Source organism: Pipistrellus hanaki, assembly GCF_964339955.1.
Source record: "Pipistrellus hanaki genome assembly, chromosome: 12".
In the NCBI taxonomy this organism is placed as follows: Eukaryota; Metazoa; Chordata; class Mammalia; order Chiroptera; family Vespertilionidae; genus Pipistrellus; species Pipistrellus hanaki.
Window position 1 is genome coordinate 14,379,888 of NC_140514.1, and position 17,478 is coordinate 14,397,365.

Below are 17,478 nucleotides of genomic sequence, written 5' to 3' on the forward strand. Positions count from 1 at the left end.
ACAGACTGCAGACTGTCACTGGACTGGACAGTATAGAAACTCAGCGCAAACATAAATATTTAGAGCAATTTGACAGAGTAGCTTTATAGCTGGTGAATAGAATATAAATAATATATACTAAACTAGGCTTTGTATTTTGTATGACTTTGTTTCATTTCATTGTTACTATATTTTGCAAAATTATTAGTCTGCATAGATTGAAAATGAAAAAACAAACTGAGGCTTCACCAGTCAACATGGAAAGCAGTATATTTGAGTACCCATCATCTTAATCAGAAATTTCCTTCTATGTTAAGATTATAGTGGGACAATCAACTAATCATGCACTGAGATTTTAATTTTCAAATATCAAAAATTAGGCACCGGCCTTTCCAGGTAACATACAATGAAGTGCAATCTGCCCTTTCCTGACATCCTTTGAAAGTCCCCTGGCTAACGCTAGTTGGCTACGTTGATGGGGACCCTAACCAAATAAATAAAATATGCCTCATTTTAAAAGAATTGAAGAAATCATTGAATTATCACAAACCCATTCCCATGCTCAGATAAGCTGGCCTGATAATGGTAATGTTAACGTTAACCCTGTATATTAAAGGCCATTATTAAGGTAAACACCGTTTATCTGGGATTTAAACAACCAGCAAGCTTAAAAAACTGGGATTTTATGTATTTTTCTTTCATCTTTTATGATAAAGCCACAAATGGCAGGTTAAAAGTTAATATGAGGAATTTACTTTTAAAGCAACTGATGCGTTTTGTTTCATGACAGCAAATCCAGCTTAATCTCCTAAACCTGCTGCTCATTTTGACCTTCAGCCACTGAAAGTCACAAAATGTCTTGAATCACAGCCTAGTTTCAGTATTTATTATGTTTGCCCATATCCTAACTTTGAAAATCAGTAACCTGTTGTAATATATGTGATAACATTTTTAGCAGAATATTTAATTTCATATAACCTCAGGTAAGAAATCTTGGTCCTCTGTGTTTTGACATCAGTTATACTAGTATGTTGATGGGTGGAATTACTCAATGTTTTCCACCATTCAAGGATTCCAAACAGCCCATTCCTCCACCATCTTGAAATGCAGGTGTTTATTATGATAGTGCTAACTGAAGTTCCCCTCCTCAGTGGTAGGCCATTGTTCTGGACCAGTGGTCGGCAAACTCATTAGTCAACAGAGCCAAATATCAACAGTACAACGATTGAAATTTCTTTGGAGAGCGAAATTTTTAAAACTTATTCTTCTAACACCACTTCTTCAAAATAGATTCACCCAGGCCGTGGTATTTTGTGGAAGAGCCACACTCAAGGGGCCAAAGAGCCGCATGAGGCTCACGAGCCGCAGTTTGCCGACCACGGTTCTGGGTCATGGAAGCCACTGACTGGGTCTCCCTCAATGCAGAGAGAGCCTTTCCCATGGAGGCATAAGCAGCCTGGGCCACGTCAAAATGAGAGTAGTCAGCAAACACAAGCCAAGGAGATCTCTCGGGCTTCACCATACCTTGATCCCAATGTTGGACCCTGATGGGCTCCTCGCCCCCATCAGATTCTGCAGGTCACACTTCTCCGGGCTCCCACTTAGGGGATTTACCAACCTCCTGGCAGGCAGGAATGTGCTCTCTTCTTCGGTGCACACAGCCTTTACAGACACCTCCCACCTGAATTCTGCAATCACGGTCCAATCCTTGACTGGAGTTCACACATGGTAATCACCTGGGAAGCGTGCTGGTCTCACCGGCAGAGGCCTGATTGAATTGGTCTGGGATGTTCTAGAAACCTGAACATCAGGAGATACTGATGAGCAGCTAAGACAGAATTATTGGTTTCCTTCCTGCCAAAGGTAACTCACACCAACCAGTCCCACCCTACAGCCTGGCTCAGATGGAACAATTTGTCACAAAACGTAGTAAAGAATTTTAATTAGCTTGGTAACAGCATAACTGAAATTAGATTCCAGACTTCCATGTGCACCATTCTGCCTCATGGCCAAGATACTTCAAGTTTTCATTTCAACTTGATAGTCAGCGTGTGACCAGGAAAACAGGGAAGCCTCCAAAGATACCCCATGAAGGTCCCTTTATAATAGTCCTTATGCTGTCAAAGTTCTTTCATTCGTATCATGTGTGAACTCCACAGAAAGAGCTGAAGCATCAGGGAGAACAAGATGGACACATAAGTACAATAGTTTATAAGACTGGATCCAAGCAACAGGAGTTCCTTCCCCCAAGAGAAGCAGCATGATCATGATCATGATGGTGATGATGGCGGCACCAAGCACAAAACTGGAATTTTATGTACTTCTCTTTCATCTTTTATACTAATCCTTTATAGCTTTAAATGTACTTTTATGCATATTACTTTACTTTATCTTCACAGCAAACTTGCTGTGGCTTTCCAGATAAGAACACGGAGCCTACAGAGAATTAAAGCGGCTCACCCAAAACCACACAGCTAGCATGAGGGGCTTCCATGACACAAAGGAAATACTGTCTTGCGTTCTTAGGTTTTTCGTCACTTCTTTCACTTTGTAATGACCTAGGTGATGTACAGTTAATGGAGCTTCAGTTGACTTCTCTTAATCCTCAGCAGTCTTGTTATTGTTCCATTATTTTTAGTTACCAGACTTTTATTTTTTGACAGGAGAATATCAAAGAAGGCAAAAAAACACAGTATTTTGTCCCATGTCTCACATAGACTTTAGAAGACCAGCCAACAGACCTGCCAGGAACTCGCCATTAGAATAAAGCTGGGACCATAACCATCACCCAGGGATGTAGCCAATCAGACAGTGCCCTGAGCAGGAAGAAGACAGGCAGCTGCTGCAGCCTCTAAAATACAACTACAGCTAGTCTGCAAAATGCAACTACCTGAGCGTGAAATCCTTCCCAGTTATGCCTGTGATGCTCATGCTGTCCCACCTGGTCTGTCTTATTTCCCTCTGATATTATCAATTTCTTGAGGGCAAAGAAAGAATTTCTCCTAACCCCTGCACTTGCTACTGTTTATATCATCACCACCATTTATTACCTGCCCTTGACAGTCACCTTCAACAGATTCTTCCCATAGAAAACTGATAGGAAAGGGGAGAGAAATGTCTTTGCTTTAGTTTGTATCCCCACATGCCTAGGGATGTCCTTTTCTTAACCCCAGAACATTCTTATAATAATACTTTGCCAACTATATAATACCCTGATTGTCTATGGGAAAGAGTTAAATAATGTGTAAAAAAAAAAAAAAAAAAAAAAAAGATGAGAGAACTTGGCTCAGCTCTCAAGAGTCTTATGGTAAGAATCTCTGACCTAGCAACTAGGATGCTTTGGTGCTTACTTGCCAGACAAGTGAACAGCCAGCCTTCCAGGAAGGAAACTTTTGGTAGATGGCCCCTTCCACAGGGAACTCGCCCACAGCAACACTGTGGTGGACTCTCCATTATAAAGACAGAGGTTCTGCTAGGAAGAAGTGATTACACATTGTTTGAGGTTACTGCCTAATCAGCACTTGAGCCAGAAAAGGAGCACAAGGAAAGGTGTTCTTTTGCAGAATAAGCTATCAAAAGTGGCATTTAAATCAGGGGTCAGCAAACATGATCCATGGGGCAAATCTTGCCCACTACATATTTTTGTAAATTAAGTTTTATTGGGATATAGCCACATCCATTTGTTGACATATTATCTTTGGCCACCAACTCTACAATGGCGGGGGTAAATTGTTGTATAAGAGGCAATATAGCCCGCAAAGTCTAAAATATTACCTATTTGAAAATAAATAAATAATGAAGGAATGAATGAATAAAATATTACCTATTTAGTCCTTCACAGTAAAAAATAGTGGCTAATCTCTGATCTAGACGGTCCACTTGCTCACCAGGAAATTTTATCACTCATTGCAGATCTTGACTCAAGTACAATAGGTATCTATGTTTCTTTCTGTTGATATATCCAGAGAGGAACAATTTTCTGTGGGCAAGCAGAGCACACCAGGAGGGGCTGAGACCTGGACAGAGACATACTCCCTTGCTGTAGTGCTTACCTACAGGACAGAAAAAATAGAAGTATAGTTCAGAAGTGATTCCAACTAGATGACACTCTGGAAAAGATAAAACGATATAGTGAAAAAGGTCAGAGGTTGCCCAGGGTTAGGGGTAGACAGTGATGAACAGGCAGAGCAGAGAGGAGTTTTAGGGCTGTGTAGCCAGTCTGTATGAGAATATAATCACAGATACTCGTCTATACATCTGCCAAAACCCATAGAATGTACAACATCAGAGGGAACCCTAAAATAAACTACGGAGTTTAGAGTTTGGTTGATGTGACAACATAGGTTCATTGATTTTACAACTGTGCCCCCCTGATCACGTTGCCTATGAGTGAGCAAGGAATGCATGTCTAAAGGGAAAACTGAAGTATTACCAGAATGGATGCAAGGATGCAAAAACAAAGAAATTCCACTCTACCAAGGTAGCTAGGGCTTTTTAAATTCCCTCCTGTGCTCCAAGTCAGGGTCTGGGGAGAAGATAAGATTCTAAGGCACCAGGCAAGTCATTATAAAGATCCTGTCATTTATAGTGAAGTATGAACAACTGAGATTCTTCAAAAATACTGAGGATAGCCCTAACTGGTTTAGCCCAGTGGAGAGTGCCGGCCTGTGGACTGAAAGGTCCCAGGTTTGATTCTGATCAAGGACATGTACCTTGGTTGTGGGCATATCCCCAGTAGGGGGTGTGCAAGAGTCAGCTGATTGATGTTTCTAACTTTCTATCCCTCTCCCTCTCTGTAAAAAAATCAATAAAATATATATTTTTAAAAAATACTGAGGATAGTTGATGGTGGACAGTTCTGTTTCAGTGGGAATTTCCACATGGTGAGATCAAAGTGAGAGTGAACTTATAGAACTGGTGAGCATCATTAAAATCTTCACATTTTGCCGAAGCCGGTTTGGCTCAGTGGATAGAGCGTCAACCCGCGGACTGAAAGGTCCCAGGTTCGATTCCGGTCAAGGGCATGTACCTTGGGTGTGGGCACATCCCCAGTAGGGAATGTACAGGAGGCAGCTGGTCAATGTTTCTCTCATCAATGTTTCTAGCTCTCTATCCCTCTCCCTTCCTATCTGTAAGAAATCAATAAAATATATTTTTTAAGAAAATGCTTCACATAAAAGTGGAACATTAGTATATAACAATTCTTTGGGCTGAAACCAAGTCTAGCAACGTACATTAAGAAGATTAATTAGTTAATGTTTATAAAGCACTGTGCAGATATGCCCTTTCAAAATGCTAAGTATTCTAAAAACTACATTGTAGCATTTTACTAAATGCAAAAGATCTAATGTTCATTATCTCTTTGGTACAGGTTGGCAAAGATTCTTTTGGCAATGATTACATAGAAAACTTTAAGCAGAATGATATTTCTACAGGTAAAATTTAATCTTTTTTAAGATTGGTTTTTATAACTTTCTTGGGTGATCTGATTATAAGAAAAGCTGAATATAGAATAGAATTATTAGATCCTCCCCTGGTGGCCAGGGAATTTGTATGCATAGCTTTGTCTAGTCTTGCTCAAATAGCCTATGGTTAATTCTTTCATGTTCATTCCTCCAGATGGGACTAAGACAACAGGTTACAAACCTTCAGTTCGTGGAAATGTTTCAAAAGCATGTGATGAGAGAAAATAGGTGCTACATTCACAAAAGATATTTTAAGAAAAATCATTAAGCTGAGACCGGTTTGGCTCAATGGATAGAGCGTCGGCTTGGGGACTAAAGGGTCCCGGGTTCGATTCCGGTCAAGGGCATGTACCTTGGTTGCGGGCATATCCCCAGTAGGGGGTGTGCAAGAGGCAGCTGATCGATGACTCTCTCTCATCAATGTTTCTAACTCTCTCTCTCCCTTCCTCTCTGTACAAAATCAATAAAATATATATTTTTTTAAAAAATCATTAAGTATCATAGCTGGAAACAATCTTAGAAATCATTGAGATCTGATACTATTTATAATAATAAAAGCATAATATTCTAATTAGACCAGGGCTATGAGGGAAGCCCGGGTCCCGGGTGCCAGAGAGAAGCCAGTACAGGCAGCCAGGGAAAGGAAGGACTACTCTTGCACGAATTTCGTGCATTGGGCCTCTAGTTGTTTCATAAAAGAGAACACCAAAGGCTAGAGAGGTTATGAATTTGTCCAAGAGCGCAGCTAGTTGGAGCTACAGCCAGGACCAGAATGCAGGTCTTTGGTCCCAGTTCAAGGCTCTTTGCTGATCACCATTTACATGCCAGGCCATAATTCTTGATGAGATGCAAAGCTTATGAGAATGAAGAAAAACAAACAGGTTGATTTTATAGGTTTGATCTTTAGTCTTTCACTCAACTTTGTCATTTCTTTCACTAAAGAAATATGTTAATACAGGAAAATGCATATGTATACAACTATGAATAATTCGGGGGAATTGGAAGTGGGTGGTTTGTTGGATGTTAATAATGTAAAAAAAAAAAAAAAGTACAACTAAGTATAAAAACTTGTATTTTCCTCATTGTATAGGTGATGGGAATAAATTAGCACTAATTACTTATTTCTTTTTTATCATTCCAGATGGTTAAAAAAGTTAAAAAGTTTTCTGAGGATTAATGGTACATTGAAATTGTTAAAATAAATTATCCAAGCGAGGCTGTGTATATGTGATTGTAATTTTTTTTCCTTTAGAATTTACATATCAAACTAAAGATGCTGCTACAGGAACTGCTTCTATAATTGTCAATAAAGAAGGTATGTGTTTTGCATATTGAAGTATTATTTCATAAAACAGTGCATTTCCTGAACTAGAACAGAAATATCCGTTTTTATCCTAATCTTATGGCTCTCTTACCATAACTACCAGGTGTACAGCATGCTCTTTCCAGCCTAAACATAAATATTTCCCTTACTTATACATCCCAGGCTGTTCGTTCAAATATAAAATGTCCATCCAATACATATAAAGCATTAAAGTTGCCTCAAAATAATCTTTATATCCTGTAACACCCCGTTACCCTTCATGTGAACTCAGAATTGACATTTGTCTCTAAAAGCAGTAAGTATTCATCTGTCATTTCAGTTACACCAGGTAAATAAATGTAAATAGATAGGTGCAAAAGAAAGTTGATGAATCATATTTATAGAATATTTACTGTGCAAATGGCAGCAACTAATTACTTCTAACATGTCGTTAGTGTTCAATTTTGCCTGCTCTTTAAACAGCAATCAAATCTCAAAATTCTATATATACAACTGTCTCTGTCACAGGCTTTGCAATAGTGAGACATTTGTCTTTGAGAAGAGTAATTTCCCTTTGCCCTCAAGTAAAGTTTTTAGGATTTCTGTCAACTATTTTTAGTATAAAAACACCACCATACAATTTTAAAAATCAGAATTAATATACAGAATGGCCAAGCATTTTATGGGGCACTTACGAAAGAACCTAGAGCATTATGGGCAGTCAGCATGCCTTGTGTTAGCTTAGGGTTTGTCACAATATGTTTTTAATTTATAACAGTTTCACAAGATCGTTCCTCACAGAAGACATGATATTGTCACCTTTAGTGATCCTAGAGTTGCAGTGTCCCGCTTAAAGACAGTCAATAAAAGTTTTCCTTCTAACAATAGTCTGTGTTCATTGCATTAAGCCAGTGATTACTGCTGCCAACAGCAGTTCATTCCTTGCCTTACACCTCTTTTTTTGTGTTCTATGGATATCTTTGAGTTATGTTTCTTCCTTTTCTGGGTACAAAATACTGCATTTTTGTGCAAAGATGTAATTTAATATTTTGTATCGAGTGTCTATTATGGCAGACTTTGTCTGTCTGTAGTGTACAGCAATGCCCTTAAGAGTATAGGTGGTGCCCAGCTGGCATGGCGTGGCATGGTTGAACGTCAACCTAGGAACCAGGAGATCACAGCTCAATTTCCGGTCGGGGCACATGCCGGAGTCGCTGGCTTGATCCCCATTTGGAGGCATGCAGCAGGCAGCTAATCAATGATTTTCTCTCATCATTGATGTTTCGATCTCTCTCCCTATCCCTTCCTCTATTAAATCAATAATTAAAAAAAAAAATTTTTTTAAGAGTATAGGTGGTAGTAGAAGAGCTAATCCAAATACTCAAGAGCAGCTTCTTTAAAGGAGTGAGTAGCAAAGTCAAGCAAAAGATTCCGTTTTTACAAGTTAAAGTTGAGGCCTGGATGAGCTAGCCACATGGCAGTGCCTACATACAGCGGGGTCTTGGGCTTGTTGCTCATAGCCTCGGCCAGACCAGAAATGCAGTTTCAGGAGTCAGCAACACAGAGGCAGCAGCTTACTCTAGCAGGAGTGAGGTCACTGAGGAGAAAGGGAAGGAGGTACGATGTCTTTCAGTGTGTGGGTACTTTGAATTTTTCCAGTACCGAGATTGGGTTTACGCTGAGCCCATCCCCACTTTATTAAACCCTCCTTGTGGCCAACAAACACATCTGTGGTAAGATGATAGGCTAGCATGTGTTCTGTGTTCAGAGGTAACGTTAGGTCATGTCTATACAAGAGCAGCCTGCGGCACCAGAAAAATGCTCCTGCAATTCATCCCACTAGGTCAATGCTGTCCAACAGAAACACAATGTAAGCTACATACGCAATTTTAAGTTTTCCATTAGCCACATTTAAAAAAGTAAACAGAAGCAGGTAAAACTCATCCTAATATGTTCCCTTAACCCAATATATCCAAAACATTATCCTTTCAACATGAAATCAAAAAGTTCTTAAAAATTAATTAGGTATTTTACCTTTGTCAGCCCTTGAAATCTTCTGTGTGTTGTACAATTAAAGCGAATCTCAATTTGAACTAATGCGTTCCAAGCGCTCAGTAGCTACTGTGGCTTGTGCTCCTGACCATCATATTGGGCAGCACAGCTCTTGAGAGTTCACCAGACAATGAAATGGACCACCTCACCTCCCGCCTTTAGGGGGGCTTGTAGAGAATGGGTCCAAGTGATGGGTATCCAGGGTAGGGCAAAAGTCGGCTTAAACAATACAATACCTAATAAATAATAACACAAGAATAAACTCTGTTCCACATACTGACAACTCTAACCCTACTTTTGCCCCGCCCTGGATAAGATTCCTTAGTCCTGCTGCTATTTGATCTGGTACAGTCTAGGCCAAAATATCCTTCTCTCTACCTTAAGTCATTTAGTGCAATTTTTCATCTGCTAAATATTGTAAAATGTGGTTTGATTTAAAAATCACTTTTCAGAATACCATAGGGTCCACCTCAAACTTACTGTCTTTCAGTGTGTGAGTACTTTGAATTTTTCCAGTACCGAGATTGTGTTTAAGGAGCATTAGTATTTTTTTAATTTTATTTTATTATTTAAAGTATTACAAGTAGTAGCATTAGGCAAATTTCTTCCTATTCATACTCATCATTAGGACACTGTTATTTAGGATTAAGAATCTTTTGTTGTTGTTGTTGTTATTGTTGTGTATCCTCACCAGAGGATATTTTTCCATTGATTTTTAGAGAGAGTGGAAGGGAGGGGAAGAGAGAGAAACATTGACGTGAGAGAGACACATCCATTGGTTGCCTCCGATACATGTCCTGACCAGGGCTGGGGATCGAGCCTGCAACCAAGGTACATGCCCTTGAACAGAGTCAAACCTGGGGCCCTTTAGTCCTCGGCCGATTATCTATTGAGCCAAACTGACTATGGCAGGATTAAGACTCTTTACCACAGCTCTAACTGGTTTAGCTCAGTGGATAGAGCGTTGGCCTGTGGACTGAAGGGTCCCAGGTTCAATTCCAGTCAGGGGCATGTATCTTGGTTGTGGGCACATCCCCAATAAGAGGTGTGCAGGAGGCAGCTGATCGATGTTTCTCTCTCATCGATGTTTCTAACTCTCTATCCTTCTCCCTTCCTCTCCATAAAAAAAAACAATAAAATATATATTTTTTTTAAAGTCCCTTTATCATATACATTCTACCAACCATTTCCCATAAAAGAAAATTTGATGTATGTTATATATCATTTCTCAGCTAATAGACTGTATATAACAATACTGATAAAGGAAGTCATTTTTAGATTTTGCTCAAAATTATTAGAATATGAATCATGTTACATAAATATTGTAAAATACATTAGGAATTTGAAAATTAACCTGAATGGCCTACAAATGTTAAAATTAATACAACACATTTCATGTAATGACTTTGTAAGAGTGACTGTAACACTGCAGAGTATCATTGCTTGGCTTTCCTTTGTTTTAACGTAATATTAATATAGAAATTCTTTGCAGGCCAGAATATCATCGTGATAGTGGCTGGAGCCAATTTACTGTTGAATACTGATGACCTGAGAGAAGCAGCCAATGCCATTAGCAGCGCCAAAGTCATGATCTGCCAGCTAGAAGTAACTCCAGCGACTTCTTTGGAAGCCCTAACAATGGCCCGCAGCAGTGGAGGTAATTTTACCTGCTTGTCATCCTGTCTATAAAAGCTTTTATCTCTGTCTTAATTAAAGTTAACCTTTTAAGCAAAGCAATACTGTTCTTTAGTAAAATATTCTGTAGTAAAATTTTCCCATCTGTAAGATTCACTGTCTTCTTCTAATTCTTGATAACATTAGAAAACCTTACAAATAGTGTAAAAGTAATGTAACATTTCTGATATATCCCACAATATAAATCTTCAATCTAGTTAGCAGAAATAATACAGGTGGTAACCAGAATCTCTGAAGCAGTTCCCTGTCCAAGATACAGTCCAGGGAGTGGACCGATTCCCATTCTGAGAAGCAGAGGGTAAGCTGCATGTCATGTGTAACCACTGCCCAGGTGCATCTTGATAAACTTCTCTAGGAATTAAAGGTTAGCGGCTTCCTCCTTTTGTAAAACTGTACCATCTTTGCTATAAACAACTACAGGTTATTTATATGTAATATTTGCTATTTGTCAACATCCTTTAAGCAGCTCTTCTGCTTGATCTTTGATTTTGGAAATTTTTGAGAATGCAAAAGCAGGAAGAATTGTATAATGAAACCCATCACCCAGCTTTGACAATTATCAACCCTTAGCTAATCTTGGTTCATCTGCTCTCCCTCCCAGGCCTCCTCTCTCACTCCCAGCAAGTAACAGACTTTTAGAAATCCAGATAGTTTCCTTCTGTTTGTTGCTTTTTTCTAATTGACCAGAAGGGAGAGCATCTTCTGAATTAGAAGCCTATATTTTGTCTTTATGAGCTTTGTGGTCTTTGCAGAATTACCAGATTTTGCTGAGCCTTGTCTGTTAAGTGCATATAAAAATACTACCCAAAAATAAAAAAATATATAAATAAAAATCTTCCCCTACAGAATTGTTCTAAGAATGGAATAAAAGTAGTGAGGTCAGTAAATCTAAATTTTCTTCTCTCTTTCAATTAAAATTTGGACAATAGCCTGATCAGTACCATTTGGTAAAAATAAATAAATAAATAAATAAATAAATAAATAAATAAATAAAAACTAGCCACTCTTAGACAATGCTGCTTCTTCATATATGGTAACAGTTCTGTATATGTTAAGAAGAATAGAAAGAACCACATTGGTTTTTCCAGATAAAGCTTTCTTATCAAGTTACAATAAAAAAAAGAAAAAGAACAGTAAGTGTGTGTTTGTGTGTGTGTGTGTGTGTGTGTGTGTGTGTGTGTGATTTCCCCCAAACATTTTAAATGTTTGACCTGATTTAACAAATTTTTCTTATGGCAAAACAGCATGCCATGGTGAAGTCTCACTGACATATAATGTGTTTTTAATGGACTCGAAGCTACCAGGAAGAATTCTGAGCCAGAAGCCACTCGGTTACCTTTTCTCAGGCTCCAGATCCAGTGTGAGGCTGTGCTGAGCCTTCGCTGCACGGTACTCACGGCCTCGGGGGATGCAGACACAGCGTCCCACTTTACTCACGCTCCTCTCTTTCCTGGTACAGATCGGAGCATATTCTCGTGTCTGTTCTCTCTCTTTCCTACTACCTAATCTAGTTTCCTATTGTCTACCCAGCTTGTGGAGGAGAGACGGGTAGGGCACCCCCGGCAGAGGACCCAAACTTCCACAGGTGAGGCAGGCGTTATCCAGATGAGCAGGCAGCCTGACCTGGGGCCTTTTGGGTGGGGTCCGGAATGCTTCCTCCATCACCTGCCAGGCAGTTCTTCCAGTTGAGGAGCTACAGGACCAGAAAGGGGGATAGGTAGTGGTGAGCCAAAGACCACGTAGCCTGCTTCACATTTTGCTGAAGAGCTAATATGCCTAAGTATTAATTGTGCATTATCTGATATAATAATACTGGAAGTAGTAAACCTTGCATTTGTATGTACTTGAGAGCTTATAAAATGCTTTTGTAAAATTCATCCTCAGAAAAACCTTATGGCAAAGATATGGCAGGTATTATTCTCCCAGACTGAAGACTGAGACTTGGGGAGGTTAAGTACTTTGCTCAGCCAAGGTCATGCTTTTAGTCAGTGTAGAAGCCAGGACTTCAGACTCCAGGACCCAAGTTCTGTGTCCTAGACCACAGTTTACAGGAACTTCACAATCCCCTTGATTCTAGCAACTGAGCCTTTATGAAGTGTATCTCTAGAAAAGTAAAATCTGTGAATTGTAACACTACCCGTCTTCTCCAGCCTCAAGTCACAGACAAGGGACGCTAGAGTGTTTTCAGCAATGTGTCTCCACCCTCCCCGTTACATACACACATGCACACACATGAACACATGTCCTCTGTCCAGAAGGAGCACTGGTTTGGGAGTCATGAAGCATGGCTTCGGATTCAGAATCAATCACTTCGCAAATGGGGAACATCAGGAAGTCCGTCAGTTCCTTGTTCTGGGCCTCTGTTTCTTCTGTGAAATGAGGACGAGGCTGAGAGCTCTCACAGGTCTTTAATGTGGCGATGTGTGGGTGGACTGATCGCAGAGCAGAGCAGCAAAGCTTAAAGATCTGTGGTGAGCGCTGACTGTCCTCCCCATTGCCCCATGAGGCTACGTATGTGCTAATCAGCATTATTCCATTCACAAGAGAGATGGCACAGCCATCATCATCTGTGAGTTTATCACAGCGCTTATCTGTACTACTTAACTAGTAATGGAGTTTGAATTCAACACACTGTATAACTAGACTGTACATCAGTTATTAACATACAGAGGAAGCCCTAGCCAGTTTGGCTCAGTGGATAGAGCATCCACCCGTGGACTGAAGGGTCGCAGGTTCATTCTGGCCAGGAGCATGTACTTCTGTCGCAGGCTCCATCCCTGGCCCTGGTCAGGGAGCATGTGGGAGACAACAGATCTGTCTCTCTCACATCCATGCTTTTCTTTTTTTTTTTTTTTTTTTTTTTTTTTTTTTTTTTTTTAATTAATTTATTTATTTATTTATTTTTTTTTTACATATTTTCTTGATTTTTTTTTTTATTGCCTCCCTCCCTCCCTCCCACACATCCCCTCCCTCCCCATAGTTTTATGTCCATTGGTTGTACTTATATGCATTTATACAAGTCCTTCGGTTGATCTATTATCTCCCCCTGATATCCCTACCCTCCCCACTGTAATTTGACAGTCTGCCTGTTGCTTTACTTTCTCTATATCTGTCTCTTGGTTCATCAGTTTATAAAGATCTTTATCATCCACCGATGTGTGAGGTCATGTGGTGTTTCTCTTTCGTTGATTGGCTTATTTCACTCAGCATGATGCTCTCCAATTCCATCCAGGTTGCTGCAAATGATGAGAATTCCTTCTTCTTTATGGCAGCATAGTATTCCATTGTGTAGATGTACCATAGTTTTTGGATCCAATCATCTGCTGACGGGCACCTAGGCTGTTTCCAAATTCTGGCTATTGTAGATTGTGCTGCTATGAACATAGGGGTGCATATATCCTTTCTGATTGGTGTTTCTAGTTTCTTGGGATATATTCCTAGAAGTGGGATTACTGGGTCAAATGGGAGTTCCATTTTCAGTTTTTTGAGGAAACTCCACACTGTTCTCCACAGTGGTTGCACCAGTCTGCATTCCCACCAGCAGTGCACGAGAGTTCCTTTTTCTCCGCAACCTCGCCAACACTTGTCGTTTGTTGATTTGTTGATGTTGGCCATTCTGACAGGTGTGAGATGGTACCGCATTGTTGTTTTGATTTGCACCTCTCGGATACTTAGTGACTTTGAGCATGTTTTCATGTGCCTTTTGGCCTTCCTTCTGTCTTCTTTTGAAAATATTCTGTTTAGGTCCATTGCCCATTTTTTAATTGGATCATTCATCTTCCTTTTATTTAGTTGTATAAGCTGTCTGTAAATGTTGGAGATTAAACCTTTATCAGTGGTAATATTTGCAAATATGATCTCCCACACCGTGGGCTTTCTTGTTGTTTTATTGATGGTTTCTTTTGCTGTAAAAAAGCTTTTTATTTTGAAGTAGTCCCATTTGTTTATTTTCTCTTTAGCTTCCATTGCCCTAGGGGCAGTATCAGTGAAGAAGTTATTTTGGCATACGTCTGAGATTTTGCTACCTGTGGATGCTTCTAGTATTTTTATGGTTTCCCGTCTGATGTTTAAGTCCTGTATCCATTTTGAGTTTATCCTTGTGAATGGTGTAAGTTGGTGATCTAGTTTCATTCTTTTGCATGTGTCTTTCCAATTTTCCCAACACCATTTATTGAAGAGACTGTCTTGACTCCATTGTATATTCGTGCCTCCTTTGTCAAATATTAATTGAGCATAGTGATTTGGGTTGATATCTGGGTTCTCAATTCTATTCCATTGATCTATTTGTCTGTTCTTGTGCCAGTACCAGGCTGTTTTGAGAACAGTGGCTTTGTAGTATAGTTTGAAGTCTGGTATTGAGATCCCTCCTACTTTACTCTTCTTTCTCAGAATCGCTGTGGCTATTCGGGGTCTTTTATTGTTCCAAATGAACTTTTGGAGAGTTCTTTCTAGGTCAGTGAAATATGTCGTTGGTATTTTAATGGGGAGTGCATTGAACCTATAGATTGCTTTAGGAAGTATGGACATTTTGATGATGTTGATCCTACCAATCCATGAACATGGTATGTTCTTCCATCTCCTTACATCTTCCTCTATCTCTTTTTTCAGTGTCGTGTAGTTTTCCGCAAATAGGTCCTTTATTTCTTTAGTTAAATTTATTCCTAGGTATCTTAATTTTTTTGGTGCGATGGTGAATGGAATTGCTTTTTTAGCCTCTGTTTCTGTAGTTTCACTATTGGTGTATAGAAATGCCATGGATTTCTTGGCATTAATTTTATATCCTGCTACGTTGCCAAATTCATTTATTAAGTCAATTAGTTTTTTAATGGAGTCTTTTGGGTTTTTTATGTACAATATCATGTCATCTGCAAATAAGGATAACTTTACTTCTTCTTTTCCAATTTGGATGCCTTTTATTTCCTCCTCTTGTCTAATTGCAATGGCTAGTACTTCCAGAACTATGTCAAACAGGAGTGGCGAGAGTGGGCATCCCTGTCTTGTTCCTGTTCTTAGAGGGAATGGTTTTAGTTTTTGCCCATTGAGTATAATGTTGGCTGTGGGTTTATCATATATAGCTTTTATTATGTTGAGGTATGATCCTTGTACTCCCACTTTTTTAAGAGTTTTTAACAGGAAAGGGTGTTGGATTTTGTCAAATGCTTTTTCTGCGTCAATTGATATGACTATATGATTTTTATCTTTCAATTTGTTTATGTGATGTATCACGTTTATTGATTTGCGGATATTGTACCATCCTTGCATTCCTGGAATAAATCCTACTTGGTCATGGTGTATGATCTTTGTGATGTTCTTCTGGAGTCGATTTGCTAGAATTTTGTTGAGGATTTTGGCATCTATGTTCATGAGGGATATTGGCCTGTAATTTTCTTTCATTGAGTTGTCTTTATCTGGTTTTGGTATTAGGGTGATGTTGGCTTCATAGAAGGAGTTCGGAAGTGTTCCTTCCTCTTGGATTTTTTGGAATAGTCTGAGGAGGATAGGTTTTAGTTCTTCCTTGAATGTTTGGTAAAACTCTCCTGTGAAGCCATCTGGCCCTGGGCTTTTGTTTGCTGGAAGCTTTTTGATGACGGTTTCAATTTCTTCCCACGTCACTGGTCTATTGAGATTTTTAGATTCTTCCTGATTGAGTTTTGGCAGTTTGTATTTTTCTAGGAATATGTCCATTTCCTCCAGGTTGTTTAGTTTGTTGGAATAGAGTTGTTCGTAGTATTTTGTAACAATCTGTTGTATTTCGGTGGGGTCTGTTGTTATTTCACCTCTTTCATTTCTGATTTTGTTTATTTGGGTCCTCTCTCTTTGTTTCTTGGTTAGCCTGGCTAGAGGTCCATCAATCTTGTTTATCCTTTCGAAGAACCAGCTCTTGGTTTTGTTGATCTTATGTATTGTTTCTTTGGTCTCTATGTCATTTATCTGTGCTCTGATTTTTGTTATTTCCTTCCTTCTGCTTACACTGGGCTTTTCTTGTTGCTCTTTTTCTAACTCTTTGAGTTGTAGAGTTAGTTCATCTGTTACCATTTTTTCTAGTTTTTTGCAATAGGCTTGTAAGGATATGAACTTCCCTCTCAAAACTGCTTTTGCTGTGTCCCATAGATTTTGGATTGTTGTGTTTTCATTGTCATTTGTTGCCAGGATGTTTTTAATTTCTTCCTTGATTTCTCTGGTAACCCAGTCCTTGTTTAATAGCATGTTGTTTAGTCTCCATGTATTTGATTTCTTTGGATTATTTTTATTGTAATTAATTTCCAGTTTTATGCCACTATGGTCTGAGAAGATGCTTGATATGATTTCTATCTTCTTGAATTTGAATAGACTCTGCCTATGTCCCAAAATGTGGTCTATCTTTGAGAATGTCCCATGTGCACTTGAGAAGAATGTATATTCTGTGGCTTTGGGGTGGAATGTTCTAAAGATGTCAATTAATTCCATCTGGTCTAGTGAGTCGTTTAGGATTGATATTTCTTTGCTGCTTTTTTGTTTAGATGATTTGTCGAAGGGTGACAGTGGGGTATTAAAATCTCCTACTATGATTGTATTGCTATTAATCTCTCCCTTAATGTCCTCCAGCAGTTTTTTTATGTATTTGGGTGCTCCTGTATTGGGTGCATATATATTTACCAGGGTTATTTCTTCTTGTTGGATTGTACCCTTTAGTATTATGAAGTGACCTTCATTATCTCTTGTTATGTCCTTCACTCTGAGATCTAATTTGTCAGATATAAGTATTGCTACCCCAGCTTTTCTTTCCTTTCCATTTGCCTGGAAAACTTTTTTCCATCCCTTCACCCTCAGTCTGTGTGCATCTTTTTTTCTGAGGTGGGTTTCTTGTAGGCAACAGATGTAAGGGTCTTGTTTTCTTATCCAATCTGACACCCTATGTCTTTTGATTGGAGCATTTAATCCATTTACATTTAAGGTTATTATTGATAGGTACTCATTTGATGGCATTTTTATTCTATACCCATG

At 39.1% G+C, this 17,478-nt stretch overlaps 1 protein-coding gene and 1 long non-coding RNA gene across 4 annotated transcripts in view; one reads left to right on the forward strand and one right to left on the reverse strand.

Annotated features, from left to right (window-relative positions):
• RBKS (ribokinase) overlaps nucleotides 1-17,478 on the forward strand; it is a 90,332-nt gene that overhangs the window by 23,933 nt on the left and 48,921 nt on the right. For all 3 annotated transcript variants that reach the window (XM_084900191.1, XM_084900192.1, XM_084900190.1), the window contains exons 3-5: nucleotides 5,351-5,414; nucleotides 6,697-6,759; nucleotides 10,292-10,456. In XM_084900191.1, the coding sequence (XP_084756317.1) occupies nucleotides 5,351-5,414; nucleotides 6,697-6,759; nucleotides 10,292-10,456 (292 nt within the window). The remainder of the gene's footprint in view (nucleotides 1-5,350; nucleotides 5,415-6,696; nucleotides 6,760-10,291; nucleotides 10,457-17,478) is intronic.
• Nucleotides 10,466-17,478, reverse strand: part of LOC311630798 — a 44,064-nt gene continuing 37,051 nt past the window's right edge. Inside the window, exon 3 of the long non-coding RNA XR_014796458.1 lies at nucleotides 10,466-12,187. This is a non-coding gene — a long non-coding RNA (uncharacterized lncRNA). The remainder of the gene's footprint in view (nucleotides 12,188-17,478) is intronic.